This window comes from Anabrus simplex, chromosome 1 (genome assembly GCF_040414725.1).
Source record: "Anabrus simplex isolate iqAnaSimp1 chromosome 1, ASM4041472v1, whole genome shotgun sequence".
NCBI lineage: Eukaryota > Metazoa > Arthropoda > Insecta > Orthoptera > Tettigoniidae > Anabrus > Anabrus simplex.
The window spans coordinates 1661739257-1661762955 of record NC_090265.1 but is presented as its reverse complement, the minus strand read 5'-3'; the positions used below and the strand labels follow the sequence as shown (position 1 = coordinate 1661762955).

The 23699-nt window shown below is 39.3% G+C and overlaps 1 protein-coding gene across 1 annotated transcript in view; it reads left to right on the top strand.

Annotated features, from left to right (window-relative positions):
* LOC136863510 (tyrosine-protein phosphatase non-receptor type 9-like) overlaps positions 1 to 23699 on the top strand; it is a 341328-nt gene that overhangs the window by 146053 nt on the left and 171576 nt on the right. Inside the window, exon 2 of the mRNA XM_068226492.1 lies at positions 20597 to 20830. Coding sequence (XP_068082593.1) covers positions 20597 to 20830 — 234 coding nt within the window. The remainder of the gene's footprint in view (positions 1 to 20596; positions 20831 to 23699) is intronic.

Below are 23699 nucleotides of genomic sequence, written 5' to 3'. Positions count from 1 at the left end.
GTCGTGTTCTACGGCCGTATTGTGCATACACAGCTTGCACCGCCGACACACGTCGTCCCACATGAGCAGCAATTTCCCGAATGGATCCATCACGTTTTCTCATGCCAGTAATGCGCCCTCTTTCAAACTCACTCATTTGACGGTGCGTTTCTTGCATACGTCTGCAAGGCATCCTGCACGTCTGATCAAGTCACACTGATCCATTACGTTCAGTTTATAGCGACGAGAGCCGCGGGCACATTTTATCAGTCGGTGGTGGTGCGCCGAGATATCGAAGTGGACTTTGAACCCGAGGGCCGACATGGTTCAAATCCTAATCCTTTCTTCATAACATATAAATGTACATGTCCTGTGAATATGAACTTCCTATCTCTAGTCTTTCAGTGTGTTCTGGTTTTTATGAACATGAGTGTATTTCATTAACTATTCTGTGAGATTTTTTGCTTGTTTATATAATTTATTATTGTATCTTTTAATGCAGGGCTGCGCAGTATTAACATTAAATATCAGTTCAGTTGAATAAAGTGTGTTGCTTTAGATTTATCAATGATAATTCTGTGTAGTTTTCCTGAATTTATTTTATGGTGTTAATACCACATTTTTCCTTATAATTATACTAAAAGTACCTTTGAATCTTCATAATGCACAATAATAGCAAAAATAATTACTTGCATTATTCATTTTGAGAAGATGTTTCCATAACCCCACAGGAACGTGAAGTTCTTATAGTGATGGTGGTGATTATTGTTTTAAGATGAAGTGCAAATGTTGAACCAGCCCCTACTAACACTGGTCAGAAGGAAAATGGAGAAGGTCTGACACTTCGCAGAATGCAGATATCGGCGTAGAAAGAGAGAACTACTAAGGGCGTGAAAATGAAAGACTCCATAAGTCTCTCAAACTTAATACCGTCGAGGTTGAAAGCAGATAGAATTAATCAAGGGATGCCATATAGAAAAGATGAAAGCGAAGATCCTGGCACCAGTAAGTGGAATAAATATTAGACTCAGCTAGAGGAGTCGTGGTTGCCGCCCACGCTGGGTCAACGTTTAATCGCCTTTTACGACAAACAGGGTGTACCGTGGATGTATTCTACCACCCCCGCCTACAGGGGGTTCAAGTTCCGACACACATTACAACCCATTCTCATAAACAAACACGTAAGCCAACCTCAGAGTTTACATTATACGGGTCCTGTAATTTTTTTTCTTCAAATTTTAAATATCCGCATCAGATGCAGCAAAATTAGGAATAGGTATCCTACTAAGCCAGTATCAAGACAGAGACCTATGGGAGGATTGAAATACGTACATAGGAATGTTACGAAAAGGAGCTCCAATGAGTTAGGACTGAAAATAAACAAGAATCAGATGGTATTACAGTGTATGTTTCACTGGTTCATTGTGATCAGCATGATGATCTGTCTCATTTATTTGCTGCGTGTTTGTAATATGTTACTTTTCTACTCTGCAGATCCTATACTATTGTAAATTAGAACATGAAGTTTCAAGGAAATAGCCATGATCCTGATTTTTTAAAATCATCGTCCTAGAATTTTCATTGATAGGATATAGAAAAACATTTTCAAGAATATCGTATGAGGAGATTTGAAGTCGTCCAGTCTTCGCATAGGCTGTTAGTGATTATGAACTGGTGATGTTATGAACAGATTTGTACAAATACTTAATGTATTAGCCATCGACTGTCACTTTAGTAAATGATGGACATTTTCCAGTACTTAGCTGCCGTTATCCATTACCCTCAGCAACTGTACCTTGACTAGTTTACGCAGAGTAAGCAATATTGTACTTACTTGCACATGGTTTAAAGTGAATTGGTAGAATCTGAGGATGTTCTTGTAGATCGAAATATGCCATTTTTTGTTTAATAGTGTGTATTTTTTACAGGAATGTTACAGCGTTATATATTAAAATTTGAACTTGTTTGACAGACTGGAAAGCTTGTACGTTACATTAACTAAGTCGGCACTGGAAAGTAACAAAATAAACTGTACACTAATGGAAATACGTTTCGTGTATTGATATTGATTCTGGATAAAGATGATTTCTTGCGATTTCACTTAGTAGAATAACGTTTTCCGAACGATAAAGAACTATCGTTTTCATAATTGTCTGAATGTTTTTAATATTCATTGACTTTCACCTCAAAACTTGCACCTCGCCGTTACCATTGTCTGTAATTCTTTTTTTTTTCTCCGGGTGTTGGTTGCAGTTGAGTACATTCTGTTCTAGGATAACATTTTCATGAATATCACTTCAAAGGCCGAACACAGGACGAAATTTTCAACGATTTATAGTATTCTTTGCCCTAGTTCTATCCTATACCATAAAACATGGTGAACAATTAATGAACGTAGGTTTTCGTGGCTCGTTGTATTAAAGTAAAGAAATAAATATGAGAACTTGAGTCCAGTTAGTGAGGGGGAGGGGGGGATGGCATGGATACTACGGTCGTGACTTCCACGTTCCTTCGAAGAATTTCTTTGGTGCTCGCTGTCGGAGACAAACCTTCACAAGCCCTGATGAAGGTTAGTGCAATTTAGCAGAAAGTTCTGCTTTGTCATATATGTAAGTGACTTTAATCCAGTTCGCATAGTTATTTATTTATTTTAGCATGGTGAACAGTTAAACCATGCATCTCATGAGAGATGGATGTGAGATTCAGAGTACACAATGATATTTCTTAAAAGAACAAGACTGGATGTGAATAGAGTGGATGCATACCTTCTGAAATTTCACCGTCAGCACACTCGTCCTGCACAATAGGTCTTCAGTTAGGATGTTAGGTAGACACGCCATCATTATTGTGCTCCTGATCCAGAAAAAGTTATTGTTCAGGAAGTTAAGAGAAAACTGACTTGAGTACCGTATCAGAAAATCAACTTAAGGTGAGATGTTCGCATATAATTAGTAAACAGCTATTCTTCTGCGATTGTCGGAAGGAGTGTTGCCAGTGATTTCAAAAATATAATAAACAAGAGCAACAGCACGTTGCTCAAATATTGTTATGAAATAAAAAGAAGAGTAAAAGTCGTGGCCAACAGAAATCGGATGAGATGTTCAGAATCGCACTTCGTATTGGCATAGCTCTTCCTCGGCTTTTCGTCATTTATTGTCGTGAAGGTGACTGAGAATGTACTTCAGGAATTATGCATGTGTCGCTGTGTAATATGGCTGATGTGGCTTTTCTCCTCATTGTGCCTCTAAGTGCACTCTACATTTTATAGTATGCTCTCAGCACTCGCTCACTGGTTTGTCTTGTAAATATATTTCCACAGTGGGCGTTCTTTCCGTGACAGAATCTCGTTCTCATTTTCAGATGATACAGCTTGATAAAAATACTGCAGACAAAGATGAAAATGTTGCCAGTGAATAATATAAGGGACATTCAAATGAAAACGGTCATCTGCGAAAAAGTGTAGTAAAAAGATCAGGCTACACAGAAAAGTATAAATTATGGATATGTTTTTGGGTTTACAAGATAAGAGAGCGAGTACAGATGCTTTGGTTGTTCCCCTCTTAGTAGCCGCTTACGACACACAGGGGTTACAAATAATGCTTCCTTTCATTCCACCTGCAGGGGAGAAGATAAAGAGTTCCGATAAATCGAAGGAGATATGTAGCATCATGATCTACCTCCAACAATACGGCAGCTGATCTAGCACACAACAGTCCCATGCCCTGTCACAAGATAGCCCCACTTGTCAAGATCTACCAACGAAATGGTCGTGATTGAGCACAATTTTATGGCCACAAACATTCGCAAGATACATATTATGAGAAAAAATCTGCTGACGTTACCATGTGTAAGGGGCTTTGCTGTGACCTAAACGAAACGCCGGTCAAAGGCAGTGGAAACTGGTTTTAAAAAAGTCGCCATTTACACTTACTGTATATAGAATGCAAATTCTGGCACACGGTTATAAGGGGTGGCCACGGTTCTACCGTGGCTCTACGCCTCTGAATTCGGGAGACGGAGAGTTGCTGGTTCCCACCGTCGGTTGTCCTGCGCTAAGGTGAATGCTGGGAGAGTTCCTACTATAGGCCACGGCTGCCAACCCTCTCACCTTCTCAGCACAGTAATATATGCCAGTATTCAGAGGAGCGTTCTCATAACATAGTATTCCTAATGTTGTTTTTATTTGTATGTCTTTTTCCTACGTCCATTTATTGTCACGTGCCGGGCTGAGTGGCTCAGACGGTTGATGCGTTGGCCTTCTGACCCCAACATGCCACGTTCTATCCTGGCTCAGTCCGATGGTACTTGAAGATGCTCAAATACGTCAGCTTCGTTCGCGTAGATTTACCGGCACGTAAAACAACTCGTATGGACTAAATTCCGGCACTTCGGCGTCTCCGAAAACCATTAAAGAGTAGTTAGTGGGGGTGTAAAAACAATATTATTATAATTTTTTGACAATTTATTTGATTCTGATACTTAATCATAACATAACTTTCTATCAGAAGCACATACAAAAAACCTTTTCCTAATAGTGTAGAAACCGAGCGAGTTGGCCGTGCGGTTAGGGTCCCACAGCTGTTACCTTGCACTTGGGATATAGTGGGTTCGAATCCCACCATCGGCAGTCGTGAAGGTGATTTTCCGTGTTTTCCCCATTTTCACAGCAAGCGAATGCTGGGGCTGTACCTTAATTAAGGCCACGGCCACAACCTTCCCAATCCTAGTCCTTTTCCGTCCTTCTGTCGCCGGAAACCTTCGATGTGTTAGTGCGACGTTAAAATAAATAGCCTTGGAAGGACTTTCGTGAAATGAACCCGACAAACATCCAGTTACCTGTTGACACGTCTGTGCAATTGTTTTTAATAAATAAATAAATAAACGAACAAACAAACCGCGTTCAAGGCAGTAATGTGTATGTGCACTCATTCCAGAGAATAACAAGATAAGTTTTAAAAGTACAGGTCTCAGAGAAGCTTTTTCTTAAACAATACGAAATCACCGATTGTTACCAAATGTTTTCAAAGCATTCTGCGTTATGTAAAAGAGCTTTCTAAATATTGGTTTGGATTTGGTTTTATTGAATTTCAAAAATGAATCATTTACCTACTTTGGGTCGCGAGTGAAAGTGATTTGTCCGATAATGACGAGACATTGTTTTCTTATGTGGACTAGTCAAAACCATAGTGGTGTTAGTCACATTTGTGTAATTTGTGTATTATATAGGATTTATGTAAGATTTAACAATCCTCATTAACAAAAGCGGCTGTATAAATTCACTACCTGTAATGTGTCCACAATAACAAAAGAAAAAAAAACATTGCACACATGATAGACTGACTTATCTGGCTGAAGCCAATCTTATTAACGATATTCAGAATACCCAAACGAGATAACTCACCACTCACTCAAACTTATTCGTTTGCTAATGTAATTCCCCGCCATATCTCCACTGACTGCTCGGAACATACCACTTAGTCGAGCAGCTCGTCTCCTTTCTCCCAAGTCGTCCTAGCCCAAACTTTGCAGAATTTTTGTAATGCTACTCTTTTGTCGGAAATCACCTAGAACATATCGAGCTGTTTTTCTTTGATTTTTTTCCAGTTCTTGAATCAAGTAATCCTGGTGAGGGTGCCATACACTGGAACCATACTCTAATTGGGGACTTACCAGAGACGTGTATGCCCTTTCCTTGACATCCTTACTATGATCCCTAAATACCTTCATAACAACGTGCAGAGATCTGTACCCTTTATTTACAGTCCTATTTATGTGTTTACCCTAATGAGGATATTTCCTTATATTAACACCTAGGTACTCACAACGATCCCCGAAAGGCTTTCACCCCATCAACGCAGTAATTAACACCGAGATGACTTTCCTATTTGTGAAACTCTCTACCATACTTTTAACCCCGTTTATCATCATAACATTGCCTACTGACCATTTCACAACATTATCGAGGTCAGTTTGCAGTAGCTCACGATCTTGTAACTTCTTTATTACTCTATGCAAAATAGCATCATCCGCAAAAAGCCTTATCTCTGCTTCCACTTCTTTACTCATATAATTTATATATGTAAGAAAACATAAAGGTCCAATAATACTGCCTTGAGGAATTCCCCTCTTCGTACAGGATCAGTCGCCTACTCTAATTCTCTGAGATCTGTTTTCTAGAAATATAGCAACCTATTCAGTCACACTTTTGTCTAGTCCAATTGCAGTCATTTTTGGCAATATTCTCCCATGATTTACCCTTTCAAATGCCTTAGATAGGTCAGTCGCGATGCAGTCTACTGAATCCAAGATACCTGTTATATCATACTGGAATCCTACAAGTTGAGCTTCATTGGAATAACCTTTCCTAAAGCCGAACTGTCTTCTATCGAACTAGTTCTAATATATATCTGATATAATCAGAATTAATGCTTTCTCAGAGTTTACATGCAGTGCATGTCAAACTGACTGGCACCGAGCTCGATAGCTGCAGTCGCTTAAGTGCGGCCAGTATCCAGTATTCGGAAAATAGTAGGTTCGAACCCCACTGTCGGCAGCCCTGAAGATGGTTTTCCGTGGTTTCCCATTTTCACACCAGGCTGTACCTTAATTAAGGCCACGGCCGCTTCCTTCCCATTCCTAGGCCTTTCCTGTCCCATCGTCGCCATAAGACCTATGTGTGTCGGCGCGACGTAAAGCAACTAGCATAAAAAAATGACTGGCCTGTAATTTCTTCTTGATTTTAATGTTTAATCATAACATCATTGTATTATTGTCAGAGGATGGAGAGAACTGAACTTAGTAGGTTACGCAAGCAATGAAAAGAAGTCAGAAGAAATATGTTTTTTTCCCCGGGGATATATATATATAAAACACTGACAATTGAAAACGCCACGATTTCAGCTTGTCCGAAGCCTCTTGAGGTAAATAACTGTGGGACACGTTTTTACTAGAGTAGCATATAATGCGTTGTTGATACATACTAGGCCTACTACAAGATGTATCGTGTCAGAAATAACATACATTTAAAAGTAAAGACCTATGAAAAAAGTTTCAAGGAAATACACAGAAGCGGAAGAAAGGTTGAAAAAGGAAGAAGGAAAAAAAGGGAGCTTCGCTAGTGACTCGAACCCACGCACCGTACATTACATAACGAGCTGCATGACCAGCAGATGACCATTCTCTGAACGCCGCCTTATACTGCTTGATGGCTTATAACTGGTGTTTGAAGATCGGGACGTAGGAAGTATATCTGAAATTAAAACCCATTCCAGAAGTTTTCCAAATGGCTACTATTTATTTTGCACCCACATAGATCAGCCTCGCGAAAACTCGACAAAATCAGCGTTAACCACGCTATAGACTCCCGTTATTATTATTATTATTATTATTATTATTATTATTATTATTATTATTATTATTATTATTATTATCGAGTTCATAGTTGAAATCATTTGCCGAAAGTTTTAAGTGTGTTGAAACTTTCCTCTGAATGAAGTCCAGTATTGCAACGTTTCTTATGTTACTAACACCAAGCGTGTGAGAAAAGATCTACAGAGGTCGACGGCGCGAACAAATAAATTATATATATATATATATAACACGAAGCGTCGCATTTAAACACTCTTCAGTTCCGACCGACTGTGCCGTGATTGGATCCTGTGACCTACACAACAGCGCTACATACAGTAGTTGAGTCAGGCTAGTTTCTTTAAGAACTGGTTGAATTGCCGTTTCCTTGATAGGTTCATTCCCGGTGTCGTGAAGTAACCCGCCAATAAATGATGCCAACTATCGAACAGTATGATTGTGTGCGCGAGTTGTTCTGATTTTGAACCGCGTGGGTGTATCAATCCCACTTCAGTGTTGAATGTTGGTGTATTTCAGTGCCGTGGAAAGTTCCGATGTGTGATCGTTTTCATCCTTCACTCCCCCACTCACTGCTTCTTGTGACATGTGTTTGCACATCTCCTATCCTGATATCAAGCCTGTGTTAAAAATACAGTGCTAGATATAACAGGCACTACAGGAAGAGGGCGTCCGCATTCATGTAGCCCCAACACATTGAACTTGATCAGACAACAAGAGACGAGGCTCTTAGGTAGTACGGAGCCAGTATCCAACAATAGCAGCGAAGTTATCAGCACTACAGACACGTCTGACCTGTTGCTATTGTATTGAACACTGTTGACGAGTGAATCGAACATCACTGCTCTGTGATGACATCCCAATGGAAGAAGAAGTTACTGCGAGAAATATCTACTTCTATATAATGATAGTTTGAACATAGTTCATTATAAATCTTCCAAATAATGAGCTATGATTTTGGTATTCATATACGTAAGGGAACGTTGAGGAGGGTATGAAATACCTACACTGCCAGAGAAGATATCGTTAGTACAAAACGAGATATATAGGGGGACGGAAACAACATGAACCTGGTATATGAGCGTTAGAGGGTTGCTCATACTGATAAATGGTTTGAAAAAATAATTCGATATCTTGCGCCGTTGTTATTTTATCACTGCTGAAGTTAGCGAGTCAGACAGCTTCGTGGGCGAATTCAAATGGGCGTTGTGAGGCAGTATTGCTAAATCTTACGTGGCTTAAGACTGGCCTGAGATCACCTGTAATTTCATCTAGATTAATAAAATAAAAACAAGAATTAATAGTAAATATTCCAAATTTCTAGTTGTAACAGTTCCTGAGAAAATGGGAAACTCCTGGAAGAATTTTTTTTTTTTTTTTTTTTTTTTTTTTTTTTTTTTAGGGAATGCAGTTAGGCGAATAATCTAAAGATTATCACACTTACGAATGAAGACAGCAGGGTAAACCCTTCTTACCTCTTCGAGTATCATCCAGATGAAGTCATCTTACTACTATGAGATTTTTCTGTTTCTGTCATATTTCATCTTGTAATCTCTGATGGTTAACCAGTTCCTAATGCATTGTTTCTGTATTCCAATTAGTATTCATTCCAACATGTAATAAACCCATTATAATGCCTGCATTACCTCTGTCGAAAGCTCCTTCTGTAGATCAGTGCTAGAGTGTCGGTCTCCGGATCCCAAAATAGCGGTTCAAACCCGATAGTCGGATTTTTGAAGGGAGCAAAAAAGTCCATTCGTCACTCCAGTCGTACGATGTCAGCATGTAAAAGATCTCTGGTGACACTTTTCGTGTTTACCTGAGAAATGTAAATTAAATTAATTTTCTATACTTTAATTTCTACTACTACTACTAAATAATAATAATAATAATAATAATAATAATAATAATAATAATAATAATAGTAATAATGGTTTGATGTCTCACTGCTTACTTTTACGGATTTCGGAGACGCCGAGATGCCGGGATTTTGTCTCGTAAGAGTTCTTTTACTTGACAGTTAAAATACCGACGCGTAGCGGAAGTATTTGGGCATCTGTAATTACCACCGGACTGAGCCAGGATGGAACGCGCCATCTTGAGCTCAGGAGGCCAGCGGTGTACCACCTTAGCTGCTCAGCCCTGCACTTTAGTTAATGATTACTCATGTATCCATATTGAAAGTGTATCCGAGTGAAATTGAAATATGAGAAGGGAAGAAAAATTATGATTCCAAAAATAGTCACTGATTTGGAGAAGAAACAAAATATTGGCTTCGACATTTTGTGTTAGCAATATTATTTTTCTTTTGTATTCTTTCCCATTTTATAAATACTTTGCATACATACATTGAATATGGAAATTTGACAAATGTTATGTCCAAAAGCATTATCCAGAATTTACTGTGAAATCAAACACAAACCTGTAAGTATCCCAAAGCTGCAAATATGGACTTTCAACACGTAAGAAATAAGTTTCAGTTATACATAAACAAACGTACTTCGATGTTACGAAACGCAGGTGCTTCCATATGTTCTTACCACGTTGAATACTAAACAGGAAAGGATTTTATAATAACCGATGCAGCCAAACTGTGCAACGCATTTTCCTCTATAATTCAGGGCAAACTACAACCTTCTAGACTCTGCAGCTAATAGTTATTGCGTTTTAACTGAATAAGTGCTAAATGCTGGCACAGTCAAATTTAATTTTTAACCTTTATTAAAATGGATATAGAGCTAATCAAGTAGCATTAGTAAAGCATAACGCCAAATTAAACAGAAAATTCCAAATATTAATATATCATATAGTAGAACAAAAGTTAGTTGTTTTTTATATTCTACAAAACCACTTTTCGTGCTCCCCTGAAACTTGGATTAGAAACACTGCTGTCAGTTCACTTGTATTATCTTCTCGAGTTACGGACCGGACTAGCATATTTTAAGTCGCTATCCTAGCCTCCCTTAGCTTACCGTGTTTCAATGTGAAAGATGTATCTTTCCTGCGGAAGCTTTTATTTTCTTTGAGGTATAATGAAGAGCGAGAGAAAGAACTTTCAGTCGGTCCATCGTAAGCATAGAGAATATGTATGTCTCTTCTTTGAAACTTCACACAAATCTCAAAACTCCCGCCATATGCTCGTACAGTATTTTGTATGCTGCATTCATCTGTCCCGTGCGTGTGGCAGTCACGAGGCACCTAGTAAGCGTATGGGCCTTACGACATGTTGAAAATTAGATTCTTATTTCAATAGTAATTTCTGGAGAAGAGCAGCGGACAGTTTTCTAATGAGCTTATATATTCTGGCATAAAAATCTCAAACACTATGGAGTTCTTATTTTTTAATGCAGTGTAATGTGTACCTATTATCATTCAGAATGACTACTTACGGAACACTCAACCATACACTAACAGAAAAGACTTAAAACTCACCATAAAATGTAAGAGAAAAACACTCTCTTAACCCAATATTGCTAATGTGAAATCTTTACGGCTACAGCTCTCTACTTTATCGCTTCACAAAATGGAGATTTTATGTAATGCTGTATCCTTACTTAATTTTAGTTCATATTCTCTGCTTTCACTCTTTTTATGATCAAGCGTCTTTATGCGAATATCACAGCATTTTCCATGTTTCAGCAAATCGCCGTCGGAATTTCTCACAAAAACTTAGCAGGAAGTACGATAAAGGAGCAGCCATTGGAAACATTATGTCTGTTGTCAGCAACTCAAAGTAATGAGTTAGATTTCCGAGCACGAGCAGCCCGGCTGTTACATAAAGCATAGTGACAAATGGGTCGGACGAGCGCCGGATACATTGAGACGTCATCTATAATGGCGTCGTCTTATCTGGCAAATGACCGCTCGCCAGAGTGCACCATTCGTTCTTCACCACGTGATCTGAAAGAAGGAGCCAGGGAATTTGGATGTAAAATCATACTTTTCCGAAAAGAACTGTAGAATGTACGATAATGTTCTACCGTAGATTCGTGTCACTTCATTACATTTACTGCGCCCTAATTTAGGAAAGAAAATTACTTTTCGGATGACAGTGATTGTACTGACACCAGTAAACGCGTGCGAAACCTTCGCACATTGATTGAACCTTTCCCTGCCCCGACAAAAATTGATTTAGCCTGTTGTTGGATTGTTGAAATGAATAGTCAGTGAAGTGTATAATCAAAATAGCAAAGAGGGTGTATTAATGTGAACGTATTTTAGTTTTAAGATGCCTCTTTGTACACAATATTTGAAGTCAGAATCCTAACGTCTTGAATTATTTGTTTGTCATTTTCGGTCATTGATTTAAAAATATTGTTAGACCGACGTCACTCCTTCAAGAGTTTTTCCTCGGCATGATTTCAGATATTAAGTAACTTTAGTTTTAAACAATGTTTTTGAATGTAAACCAAGTATACTGTCAGACGTCGGTAAAAATTCCTATCCACTCATTCCTTATTCATCACTGTAGGCTTTAAATTAGTTGAGAAAACGGGATGTTGACAACAGAAATAACATAACATAAACTTACGCTATTATACGTGGATGTTATACGTTCAGGGATATAAAAGGCGAGTAGGCCTATATTATATATTAACACAACTTATAGATCATCGTAACTCTTCAATACTTTATCCGACTTGTGTATAACAGTCACTATGAATACAATGTTACAAAGAGTATATGCTTGTTTCACACTAATGACCCATTGGTGATATTTCTTGTTGCCATCTTGGAAGCCTGTAAGTGTGAATATACTTGCATCACTCCTGTGTACACTTACACACTCATTTGTTGTTGTTCTTGTTAGACTTCGCAATGTGCTTCGTCCAGCCACTGGGTATACGTAATAGACATGATATCATGAGAAGGATTAGATCAAGAAGGAAGAACTGGTTTAATATGGCATGGTAGAAGGGATGGGGTGGGGGTGATAGTACAGGCATACAGTTTAAAATAATACTTCACACATGTGTGATCCTTCACGGCGGCTTTCTACAAACGATAAGACCGGATCAACGTATAAAGGAAGATTTTAAAGGATAATACTAGTTTCATTCAGGAAATGAGAGATAATTTCAACAGTCTACAAACTGGGGATGTGTACCAGGTAAGACACACTCGTAGGTAGGGGGACTTGTACCTTGAGAAGGCCCCTAATATACCGAACTCGATAGCTGCAGTCGCTTAAGTGCGGCCAGTATCCAGTACTCGGGAGATAGTGGGTTCGAACCCCACTGTCGGCAGCCCTGAAGATGGTTTTCTACCTTAATTAAGGCCACGACCGCTTCCTTCCCAGTCCTAGCCCTTTCCTGTCCCATCGTCGCCATAAGACATACCTGTGTCGGTGCGACGTAAAGCAAATAGGAAAACAAAAAATGTAGTGACTGGTTGGTTGGTTGGTTGGTTGGTTGTTTGGTTGGTTGAATTTTTAACTTTTTAACGTTTGTAGTTTGGAAACTTTAGCTACTGTATTCAATTTAATTATCCTGGTATATTGTTGTCAGAAAATGTAAATACTTTTATTTGATTCGGAAACAACTTTTACAGGATGTGACTGGTTTATTAAGCTGTTCCGCAATGTCTTTCAAAGAAAGTAGATGTGAAATTATCAATTTGGTTCCGTTGCAGGTGTCGTTCCTTAATATTTTCATTGAGGTGAGGCCTGAAAAATCGAATGCGTGATGAGTTAATCGACATGAGAGTTAGTAGATAATTTCATATAACTTACCAAGTGTGATTTTTTTTGCTATTTGTTTTACGTTGCACTGACACAGATATGTCTTATGGCGACGATGGGACTGGAAATGCCTAGGAATGGGACTGAAGCGTCCGTGGCCTTAGTTAAGATACAGCCCCAGCATTTGCCTGTTGTGAAAATGGGAAACCACGGAAAACCATCTTCAGGGCTGCCGACAGTGGGGTTCGAATCCACTATCTCCCGAATACTGGATACTGGCCGCACTTAAGCGACTGCAGCTATCGAGCTCGGTACCAAGATTGATTTTATCCCTGGACTGTGTATATTTTATCAATGAAAATCGAGATGTAGGAGTGCTAATATAGTGAGTTCTCAGTTACGATCGATGGTCCCTTGTAAGGAAGCGGTCAGTCACAAGCCAAATTATCCTTACCGTACTCTATTTTCAGGGGCTCTGAACTTTGGAGCGTGGGTTGGCGACGACGGGGCCCTTAGCTGAGTCCTGGCATTGCTTCCACTTGTGCCGTGCTCCTGTCCGACCTTCCTTGGTCAACTCTTGTTATTTTCCGACCCCGACTTTATTAGAGCCGGGCCGAACTGCTCGATCGGTAGGAGGACTGGCCTCTGAGTTCAAGTTGGCGGGTTTGATCGCGGTTTAGTCCGGTGATATTTGAAGGTGCTGAAGTACAGCTTTGTATCGTAGATCTACCGACACTTAAAGGAACTCATGCGGAACAAATTTCCGGCACCTCGGCGTCTCCGAAAAACGTAAAAGTAGTTAGTGGGACTTAAAATCAATAAATTATTATTATTATTATTATTATTATTATTATTATTATTATTATTATTATTATTATTATTAAAGATAATTAACAAGCGACGCATATGATTCGTCTTCGATGGTGGGTTCATGTGAGGCGGGTGAATGAGGATAGGATACTATTAGCCTCAACTGTACACGAGAAGCAGAGATAGAGAGACATAGTCGAATATGTGTAAGTTCTGTAAATATTGATTGAGGGTTTCTAGAGGACATTTACCTTTACTTCATTTTAGGGACACACAGGGCAAACAGTTTCGCACAGTGCTCGTAATTGGGACGAGAATTGGACCACGGTCTATATTTTACATAAAGTCGTCGCATTCACTAGGAGTGGTGGAGGATGCTTTATAATTAGTATGTCTGCGAGTACTGTATATCCTCAGTTGCTTTCACTCGGCTTTGAATACCACACTCCAACCGTCATATCCCAAGTGATTGTCATTCAAGTACAGTGCTGTTATTGTCTCTGTCATAGCTCTAGGCATATCCCAAATAGCGACAATCTCACATTCATATTGTAATCAATGTCATTTCTTTTTCCTGTATATTCTTGTCAGTTGTTACCCACTGCCATTCTTCCTTCTGATTTTCCTTTTTCAATTGCCATTGTATTTAAGTTTTGGTGACAATTTTTAGCCATGACAACGTGGAATTTTTGTTTTATTCTTAGTAAGTATGACTTGTATTTTAAAGGAATTCATGTCGGGGGATGAAATGAAGGAAATGTATGTTGATTAACTACGGACACACAATTCCTTTTCAATGAGGACCTCGGCATTGTTAACATACTCTCGCGAGATAAAGGACCGAATGCTAAATTTGCGAAGCCGTTATCGTGGCGCCATCGTCAAGATGAATAACGTCTCGTTGAGGGTTGTTATGTTAGTCATCAGAATAGAATCAGAATAGTGACCCGTTGAAATTTATGGAGCATGCAGGAAGGTTCTTGAGCTTTCTTCGTCAGATCCTTTATAAATCTCGCAGCAGAAGTAGCGAGATGAGATGGCGCAGAAGATATGGGATATAGTCTAGCTCTTTTTTTTATTATTATTAGCAGTGTGTTGCCCCTGATTCTCGGCAGTTACGATAACGTGCTCTACTACAGCATCAGAACGAATTTTCCACCGTGGTTTCTTGAAATGCCTTGACACAACTGTTGTTGAGAGGAAATTTGTTGCGAGAGAGGTCTAGTTCATAATATCACAACTGTAATGGCGTGTCTTCCTTGAATAGTGGCTTCGGTGACACTAACTACCTTGATAACAATAGTTCTTGTGAACGTATCGACATTCTGATTATGGTAATAATAATAATTATCGAAAATGGGAAGTTCAGAAAAAAGGCACAATCTAGAGCTACAATCACCAGTGGAAAATATAAGGTACACCGTACGAAAAGAAGAGGATTGTTTTGTATGGTCACCTGACGCCAATTAATTCCGACAAGACTGCCCAGTCGGATTGTTTGCTTTCTAAGAGGACGAAAGGAGCCTGGTTCACCGAGAAAAGGAATTACTCGAGACCACTTCAGGCAGCGCCTAAATTACTTTTCTCCTCTCACGTTTCTTCAACATTTCAAGAGATAATTTTCAAGCCTTCATAGTTACATTAATAGTGATAGAGCTGATATAACGATACCTAAAGAAAGTGTAGTGAAGGTGTTAAATTAATTCTAAAAATTCAGGGAGGAATGCTTTTCTACCGAATGAAATAGTCCTCTTCTGCAAAGTGTGCGAAGTTAAGTAAGTGCTATAAAGCCTTTTAATGTCCAGCTGCATAGGGACACTGCTAGAAACAAAAACGCTAAGATGAATGGCGAATAAGAGGTATGCTTTATTTTCTTTCTAAATTTTACTTCAACGTAATACTTTGTGCCCACTGCGACTGTCAGTGCATTCTTAATTCCTCTAGCTAATACGATTTTCATTGATTAACAGGAGCAGCGCTGTGATTTCTGTCACTATTGTGTAAGACTGCAGTATTAATTCAACCATCTGCGGTACTGACCATACCTTAATGATTAATGAATTTATGATAGAGACTAATGGAATTGAGTTAAAACAACTAGTGGCTTTAATCATTTGTTGGAAAGTGCATATGTTTGGTCATATTTTCATTTTCTGGGTCATATTTAGCTATTTTTAAGAGCATATTTGCCTGCATATTTGGGCTATTCATAGGTCCTAAACATCCGAACCCAAATTATTACTATTTACTTTAACCCAACTTGTGTTTCGCTCTAAGTTTACACTCTTATAGTTTTTACCGGATTAATACATCACTTAATGTTTTTTTTACAATTTGTTTTACGTCGTACCGACACAGATAGGTCTTACGGCGACTATGGGATAGGGAAGGCATAGGAGTGGGAAGGAAGCGGCCGTGGCCTTAATTAAGGTACAGCGCCAGCATTTGCGTGGTGTGAAAATGGGAAATCACGGAAAACCATCTTCAGGGCTGCCGACAGCGGGACTCGAACCCACTATCTCCTGGATGCAAGCTCACAGCTGCGCGCCCCTAACCACACGGCCAACTCGCCCGGTCACTTGATGTTTTAGTGATCCCTTGTATTATTCACACTATTCCTTAAAAGTACTAGCACTAAGGTATTGGGTGACTTTTGTCAGTCTAGATCACTGTGCACAGTATGGCGAAGAATGGCGAGGGAGAAAATTGAATAATGCGCAGGCATTAAGTACAGTTCTACGGAAAGGTCAGACATGGCTCATGAATGTTGATCAAAACTCTTTCATCGCCGGTTCTGAACTTCCCAGTAGGCTTGACGTAATCAAAGACACAACATTTGCGCAGCCAACAAACACCCAAAAGTCATAAGCCGGGGAAGATTTTTTTAAACATTAATATGTCTTAGAGCTGTGGGTCATCCGAAAATTTGTGTGAGGTGACGCTACAAAATGTGTAACGGAATTAATTTCGCAAAATGTTTTACCTAGCAGCATTGACCTTGAGAGGTGCACGGGCTGTAGATTTGTATAAATAGACGGTATTGTAATAGAAGGCACTAGCTTAAGATACGTAGTGTAGTGCCACGGCCAACTAGATCTACGCTGCAACAAGTCGGTCGTGGTGGTACTAACATTCAGATCAGTGGCCTCCGTCTTACGGTACACACTGTAGAACTAATATGTAAATCCACAGCCTCTTGTTTAAGCAGTCTCATGGCTGGCAGTCATCTGAAATTAGCAGCTGTTGTTTTACTTAGTAAAAGTGACCTTGAGAGGTGCATGGGCCGTAGATTTATATAGTGTGTGATGAAATAGAAAGTGCTAATACAGAATAGACTGTGAACGAAGAACGAGGTCCGTATAAATTGTGTGTATTGAAATTATTGATTTTACCTAGTAAGAGTGCCCATGAGAGGTGCACGGGCTGATATCAATATTTGAGTTTAATTTATTGAAAGACAAAGGGAAAAGTTTACATTTTATTGATAACTGTGCTATGTTTTCGTTTTCTGTATCATATTGTGGGTTTGAGTATTTTAAATTCGAATGATACATTGTCGGTTACATCCCGCTCTTAAACTATAATCTAGATATCATTGGGACTGGTTATCGACTATGAGGCTAACAAACTCTATTTAACGTGTTTTCCACTTCCACACTCCACATAATAAAACTATATATATTCGAGTTACCTAAATTTTACATGAGTTAATATCAGTAAATACACCCAGTGAAATTATTCTCTTGTGTATTGCTATTCGGCTATTAAACAAAAGCACGTGAAATTACTTAAACACAGAAAACTGTTCTCTCTGTGCTTGATAGAGTACATCCACGCTATCCTCTGCCTGACGTAAGCGGTGACTAAAAGGGGTAACCACAGGGGTTGTGATCTTGGGAGCGTGGTTTGGTGATCACGGGTCCTATACCTGAGCCTCTCATTGCTTCGACCTACTTTTAACAGTCTTCTCGCTTTCCTCGCTATCTGACTTCCCTTGCTTAACTTTTGACGTTTTCGGACACCAACGGTATTAGATATATGAGGCCTAGGAAGTCTTTCATTTCCATGCCCTTCATAAACAGTTTTCATTCTGTTCCTGATGGATGCCGTCATTCTTCGAAGAGTCGATTGTCTTCTTTTTTTCTCTGCTGATTAAAGTTTCATAATAAACACAACGTGTCGTTGGTCATTTGAAAGAATGGAGTAGGGTAATTAATAAATACATGCTTCGTAAATTGTGCTCAACCTCTGTCACACTTACATTACACACGTGTGCATTCTATACAATTCCTTCGCGAGAAAAGAATTTCGTCATCAAAAAGTATCTCCTGGGGTGGAGGGAGTGGGGGTAGAATACATCCACGGTATCTCCCTACCAGTCGGAAACGTATAATAAATGGGAGCCCAGGGGCTTTTAATCTTGGGAGCGTGGGTTCACGACTACGGTTCCCGTAGCTTAATCTGGAATTTCTTCCACTTGTTTCGAGCTCCTCATCTTTCCTATTTGACCTCCCTTGGTCAACTGTTGTTCCTTTCCGACCCCGACGGTATAAGGTTCACGAGGCGTAGGGTGTCTTTCATTTTCACGTCTTTCATGACCCTTCTCTTTCTCTTGCCGATACCTTCATTTATCGAAGTGTCGGACCTCTTTCATTTTTATAGTAACAAGTACACCGCGTTGGTGAGACTATCACTTCACATGTGCATGTTTATATATTTTTTCCCGACCATTTATTGAAGAATCTACACAGATGTAGGAGTTTGAAATATTCGAATATTGGTTTAATGGTCACCTGTTTCGATGTTCCATTTCTGTTGGGAGGCATCTCCAAACCCGAAACCAGAATACGGTACGGGCGCTGTGGATAGTATGTTTTGATAGGTTGAAGCTCGTCCTTCTGGTGCGGGTGAATTCAAATGGTCCTTGCGAGACGGTGTTGCTAAATCTCCACGTTAAGACCGGCTTCAGAGAACCAAGCGAAGAAAAAACTTCTCAAGGGGAAGGATTTGAACACGGACCTCCGAGCTGACAGTATCGCTACAGTGACACCGACTGAGAACCGCGATCTGTTTGTATTTGATGCTGATTTCTTGGCATCGGTAGCTGCTAGGCGTTCGGTCATTTGCAGAAATGTTCATTAAGCAGCCATGTAGTATGCGTACAGTGGACATGGACTCACGTTGTAACGCAAGCCTTCTTCGATTGGTGATAAAAGGGTCAGTCACCATTCTCCACCATCACTTACGTAGTTCTCATGATTTATATCTAATCTTTTGTATATTTGGTTCTCCTTTTATGTTTTTTTAAAAGTTATTTCTTATTTGAATGTCCATTATATCTAAATGATCGGTGTAATTTCTGTGTGCATTAATGTGAAACTCGAAAATGTTGCATTTGAAATGCGTTGTTTGTCAGGCAGCCTCTAAGTTAAGGAAGCACTTCAAACAAATAAGAGCCTCCGTGGCTCAGGCGGCAGCGCGTCGGCCTCTCACCGCTGGGTTTCGTGGTTCAAATCTCGGCCACTTCATGTGAGATTTGTGCTGGACAAAGCGGAGATGGGATAGTTTTTTCTCCGGGTACTCCGGTTTTCCCTGTCATATTTCATTCCAGCAACACTCTCCAATATCAATATCATTTCATTTCATCTGTCATTCAATTAATCATTGGCTCAGAGGAGTGCGACAGGCTTCGGCAGCCGACACAATTCCTATCCTCGTCGCTAGATGAGGGCTTCATTCATTCCATTCCTGACCCGGTCGAATGACTGAAAACAGGCTGTGGATTTTCATTTCAAACAAATAAACACTCATATTTCTCTGTTTCCCGAAAAAGTATGCAATCTTAGATTTGTTTTTGATCTTAGAAAAGGAGAGAGCAAGTACAGACTTTTTGGTTGTTCCCCTCTTAGTAGCCTCTTACTACATGCGAGGGGTACAGATAATGCATCCTTTGACTCCACCGACACGGGAAATAGTTCCGATAAATCGAAAGTTAAATTAGTGTATCCACAAGAGAATGGTGTGACTCATGAATTGTGAGAAAATGAAAGACATTCTATACCTCGTTATTATTATTATTATTATTATTATTATTATTATTATTATTATTATTATTATTATTAGCAGCAGCAGCAGCAGCAGCAGCTGCTGCTGCAGCTAGTTCTGTGGTGTAGAGGTAGCGTGCCTGTCTCTTATTACAAGGCCCTGGGTTAGATTTTCGGCCACTTCAAGGATTTTAATTCTGGACTTACGAGTAGAACGGGTTCACTTGATACGAATTTTTATCAAACTCTTAGTTACAGGAAGAAAGCGCACACTGAGAAGATGACGCTAATGTCCTAGTATACATGGACGAACACTGCTTGCCATGGTTACAGTGGTGTCGGAGAAATAGATGCCTGCAATATCCCAGTGGATAAACAAGTTAAGATTAGCACTTATCTTCTTTTACTCTTCCCCAGGGAAACCTGAAAATGAAAACCTACAACCTGTTTTCCAGTCAATGACCGGGTCAGGGATGGGTTGAATGAAGCCCCCAAACTTGTGACGATGATAGGAATTGTGCCGGCTACCGAGGCCTGTCGCACTCCTCCCCCAAGGAAACATCATGCCTATGAATATGGGCTTCGAACGCGTCAGTCTAAATAATAATCTAGTTAACTTAATTTCAGCCTATATTTTGCCGCCCATCTTCCTCAAAAGTGTGGATGAAATAAATGCTTTCATGATAGTGCATAATATATGTATATTTTTCTGTTTTAGGCCACCAAGAACTTCATTGACGTTGTTAACCGGTTGAGGCGCCGCCGCAGCGCCGGGCCCGTGTCGTGGGCCACGGCCGTGAAGTTCCTGGCAGCGCGTAAATTCGACGTCGGACGCGCAGTGGCGCTGTACGAGCAGCACGAGGCCACTCGGCAACGCGAGGGTCTGGTCCGCTTCGATCCGAGCAGGGAACCGCTAAAGAGTGAACTAGACACCGGAAAGTTCACCATCCTGGTGAGTGGGGACTCTCTGCCTGTTCGTCTTTGTGTTTGGTGGCGTCGGGGAAGTAAACTGCTTTCACTTCTTCCTTCTTCTCGTTCTTCTCTTTATCTTTGTATTGTCTTGGTCTGTCTGCTTTTGCCAGCCTGTGGGAAGGCATCAGTTTGAGTTCATTAAGCATGTTTGTGGTTGATGGTCGCTCGTTGGTGATCGGATGTATGGGTCTGTTGCATTCTGATATTTGTGTCCCTTCTCTCTTGTAAATTAAGGTCAGAATTCCCGCACGTCCGTTGTTGCTGTTGATAATGATGGCTGATGGTGATAGTTTTTGCAGTCTAGGTGGATGTTATTGTAGATTTCCTGTATTGAATTGAACCATTGTGTGGAGATTTTGTTTTATGGTATATTTATTAGGAAACTTCTTTTGTAATCTGTTACCAAGTATTTTTTGGGTCAATCACTTCGATATTTTGCCAATATGGTGTCTGTTGTTCTCTGCATCTATGTTAAGGTTCCTAATTTTGATTCGACTGTTTCATCTAAAGGGTAATGGTTCTTTCTTATCTGCTTGATTAACTTTGTCATTGAATGCTTTTGTGACTAAGTACTATGCTTTCGTGGAGTGCACGTCAGCTATAGAAACAGGAGATACATTCTGGCGAATCAGATTCTGACGAACTCTCCGTTTCTCGTGTTTGATTGTTGCATGAGTCCATTGTTGCCTGCCATTAAGCATATCTTGGGTTTGCCAACAACTGAATGTGATTCCTGTGCAGAATGTCACAAGACGGTCATGTTCCTATTGAACGATGTAAAAGTCCATTGTATTACAGTGTAAACATGTGTAGTGCACATTTGTTATAGTTATTTGTGATCAGTTGCTCTTGCAATACACAATCCTACTAGCATTCTTAATGTTTGTATTGGTATATTTTACTCCTGTCATTTAATGTAGCTATGTATTAATAAACAACTTCCTGCTGTAAGACTGCCTTATTGTAATTGAAATAAAATTTTAAAGCACACATCAGTCTTAATTTCCCATGTGTTTGTGTGTTCAATAAATAGTACTTGAAACATGACGTCTATGTGCCTTTTTTGCATTAATTTGCAAATTGTTTCATCTGAGGTGCCACGCAAACAACACAAAAATATATAGTAATTTTTCGGTGGTTTAAAATGAAAATTTATTAATCGAAAAACTTGTTATTTTTGGTAGGTATCAAATGAGAATCTAGATTAGATCTTACAAGAAGCTTGATGTATCAGTTAAGTTTCTTCCATAATTTTATGTAGTTACATGTTTGAACGAATCTTATTTCAGGAGCATCTTGAAGCTCATTTTCTTTGGAAAATAATGTAGATGTCAGAATTACAGTCATTAACAATTTACTATAAGCTTCAGACTTATGCCTTCTAGAATGGTTCATATGATATAACCTACGTATATGAAGGTAACTCTCATACAATGTACGATACATGCTGTCAGAAATTGGTATACTACTAGAGACCCAAGGTAATATTGTCCTTCATTGCGGATACGTGGTATCTTCTTTCATGTCTGCACCTCATACTTTTTTGTGCGTAGTGACATACCAGTTTTATTCTTTTACCAAACGTTAAAAGATATTTATTAAAATAAGCACAGTATTATTTTGTCGTTAGACCCCTATGCATGACCTCCACTTTTGCCTGCTACTACTAGAGGAGTGGGTGTTTAGATTGCACGCAGATCACCATCTTAGACCCCATTGTGTCATCAGTTGCGTTGGGTCATTGTGTGGAATAAATAAAGTATGTGGAAAGTCAGTAATAAGTCTGCAAAATATTAAAATATCATGGAATATGTTTATAAGTTGGAGAATTCATGGAAGAATTAAAAAATGTTATTTATAAAAGATAAATTAGTAATGTTATGAGTTGTGTTCTCCGAATATTTACATCAATTCATTCCGTTTGTTTAATAACATTGACTCAGTATTGTCTTATGTTAAGGAATGGTAGATAACATTTATACCAAACAATTTTTTTGCTAACAGCATTTAAGATTACTACTATTATTACGTTTATAATGCTTGGAAATTTCAAATATATAGATATCTGTAGATATCGCCAACAGCTTAGCTTTGTTGTAGGAGTTAGTAGGCCGAACACACTGGATTGAGAAATAATCAAATATCCCAAATACAGTGAAGATACTCGTATAAACAATTGAAAATTCTTTCAAATTAAAATAGTTTACTACGTTAATAACAGCATTAAAATAGGCGTGGATGCTACACATATACAGTTTAGTCAAATAATTTTCGTTTTCTGCCAAAAAGTTTGTAATCGTTACAACTGGAGCTCCCAAACATCGTCGTCTCACGGCTGGAATCGCTCGTAAAGCAGATTTTCTACCGAGTTTCAGTCCTCTGGAAAAAAATGGGACTGGATTCTATGCAAATATTGAGTTATTGTCACGTAACTCACCTGGGAGTTTCTTTGTCTGTCTATTCAAAAGATATCGGCATGGTAGATTAGATTGCGTGCCTAAGGTAGACTGAATTGTCGACCTGGTGGCATCGATACAAACTCTATGTTAAAATGTCGAAGAAAACAAAATAATTTTACAATAAGGAACTTAAGTACTTCCAATAGGTACAGTATTTTCTATTGAAGCTAGAAATAAACGACCGAGCGGTTAGCTTGCATGCGGGAGATAGTTGTTTCAAACTCCACTGTCAGCACTCTGAGGATGGTTTTCTGATGTTTCCCATTTTCACACCATGCAAATGCTAGAGCTGTACCTTAATTAAGGCCACGGCCGCTTCCTCCCCTCTCGTAAACCTTTCCTATCCCATCGTCGCCATAAGACCTATCTGTATTGGTGGGACGAAAAGCA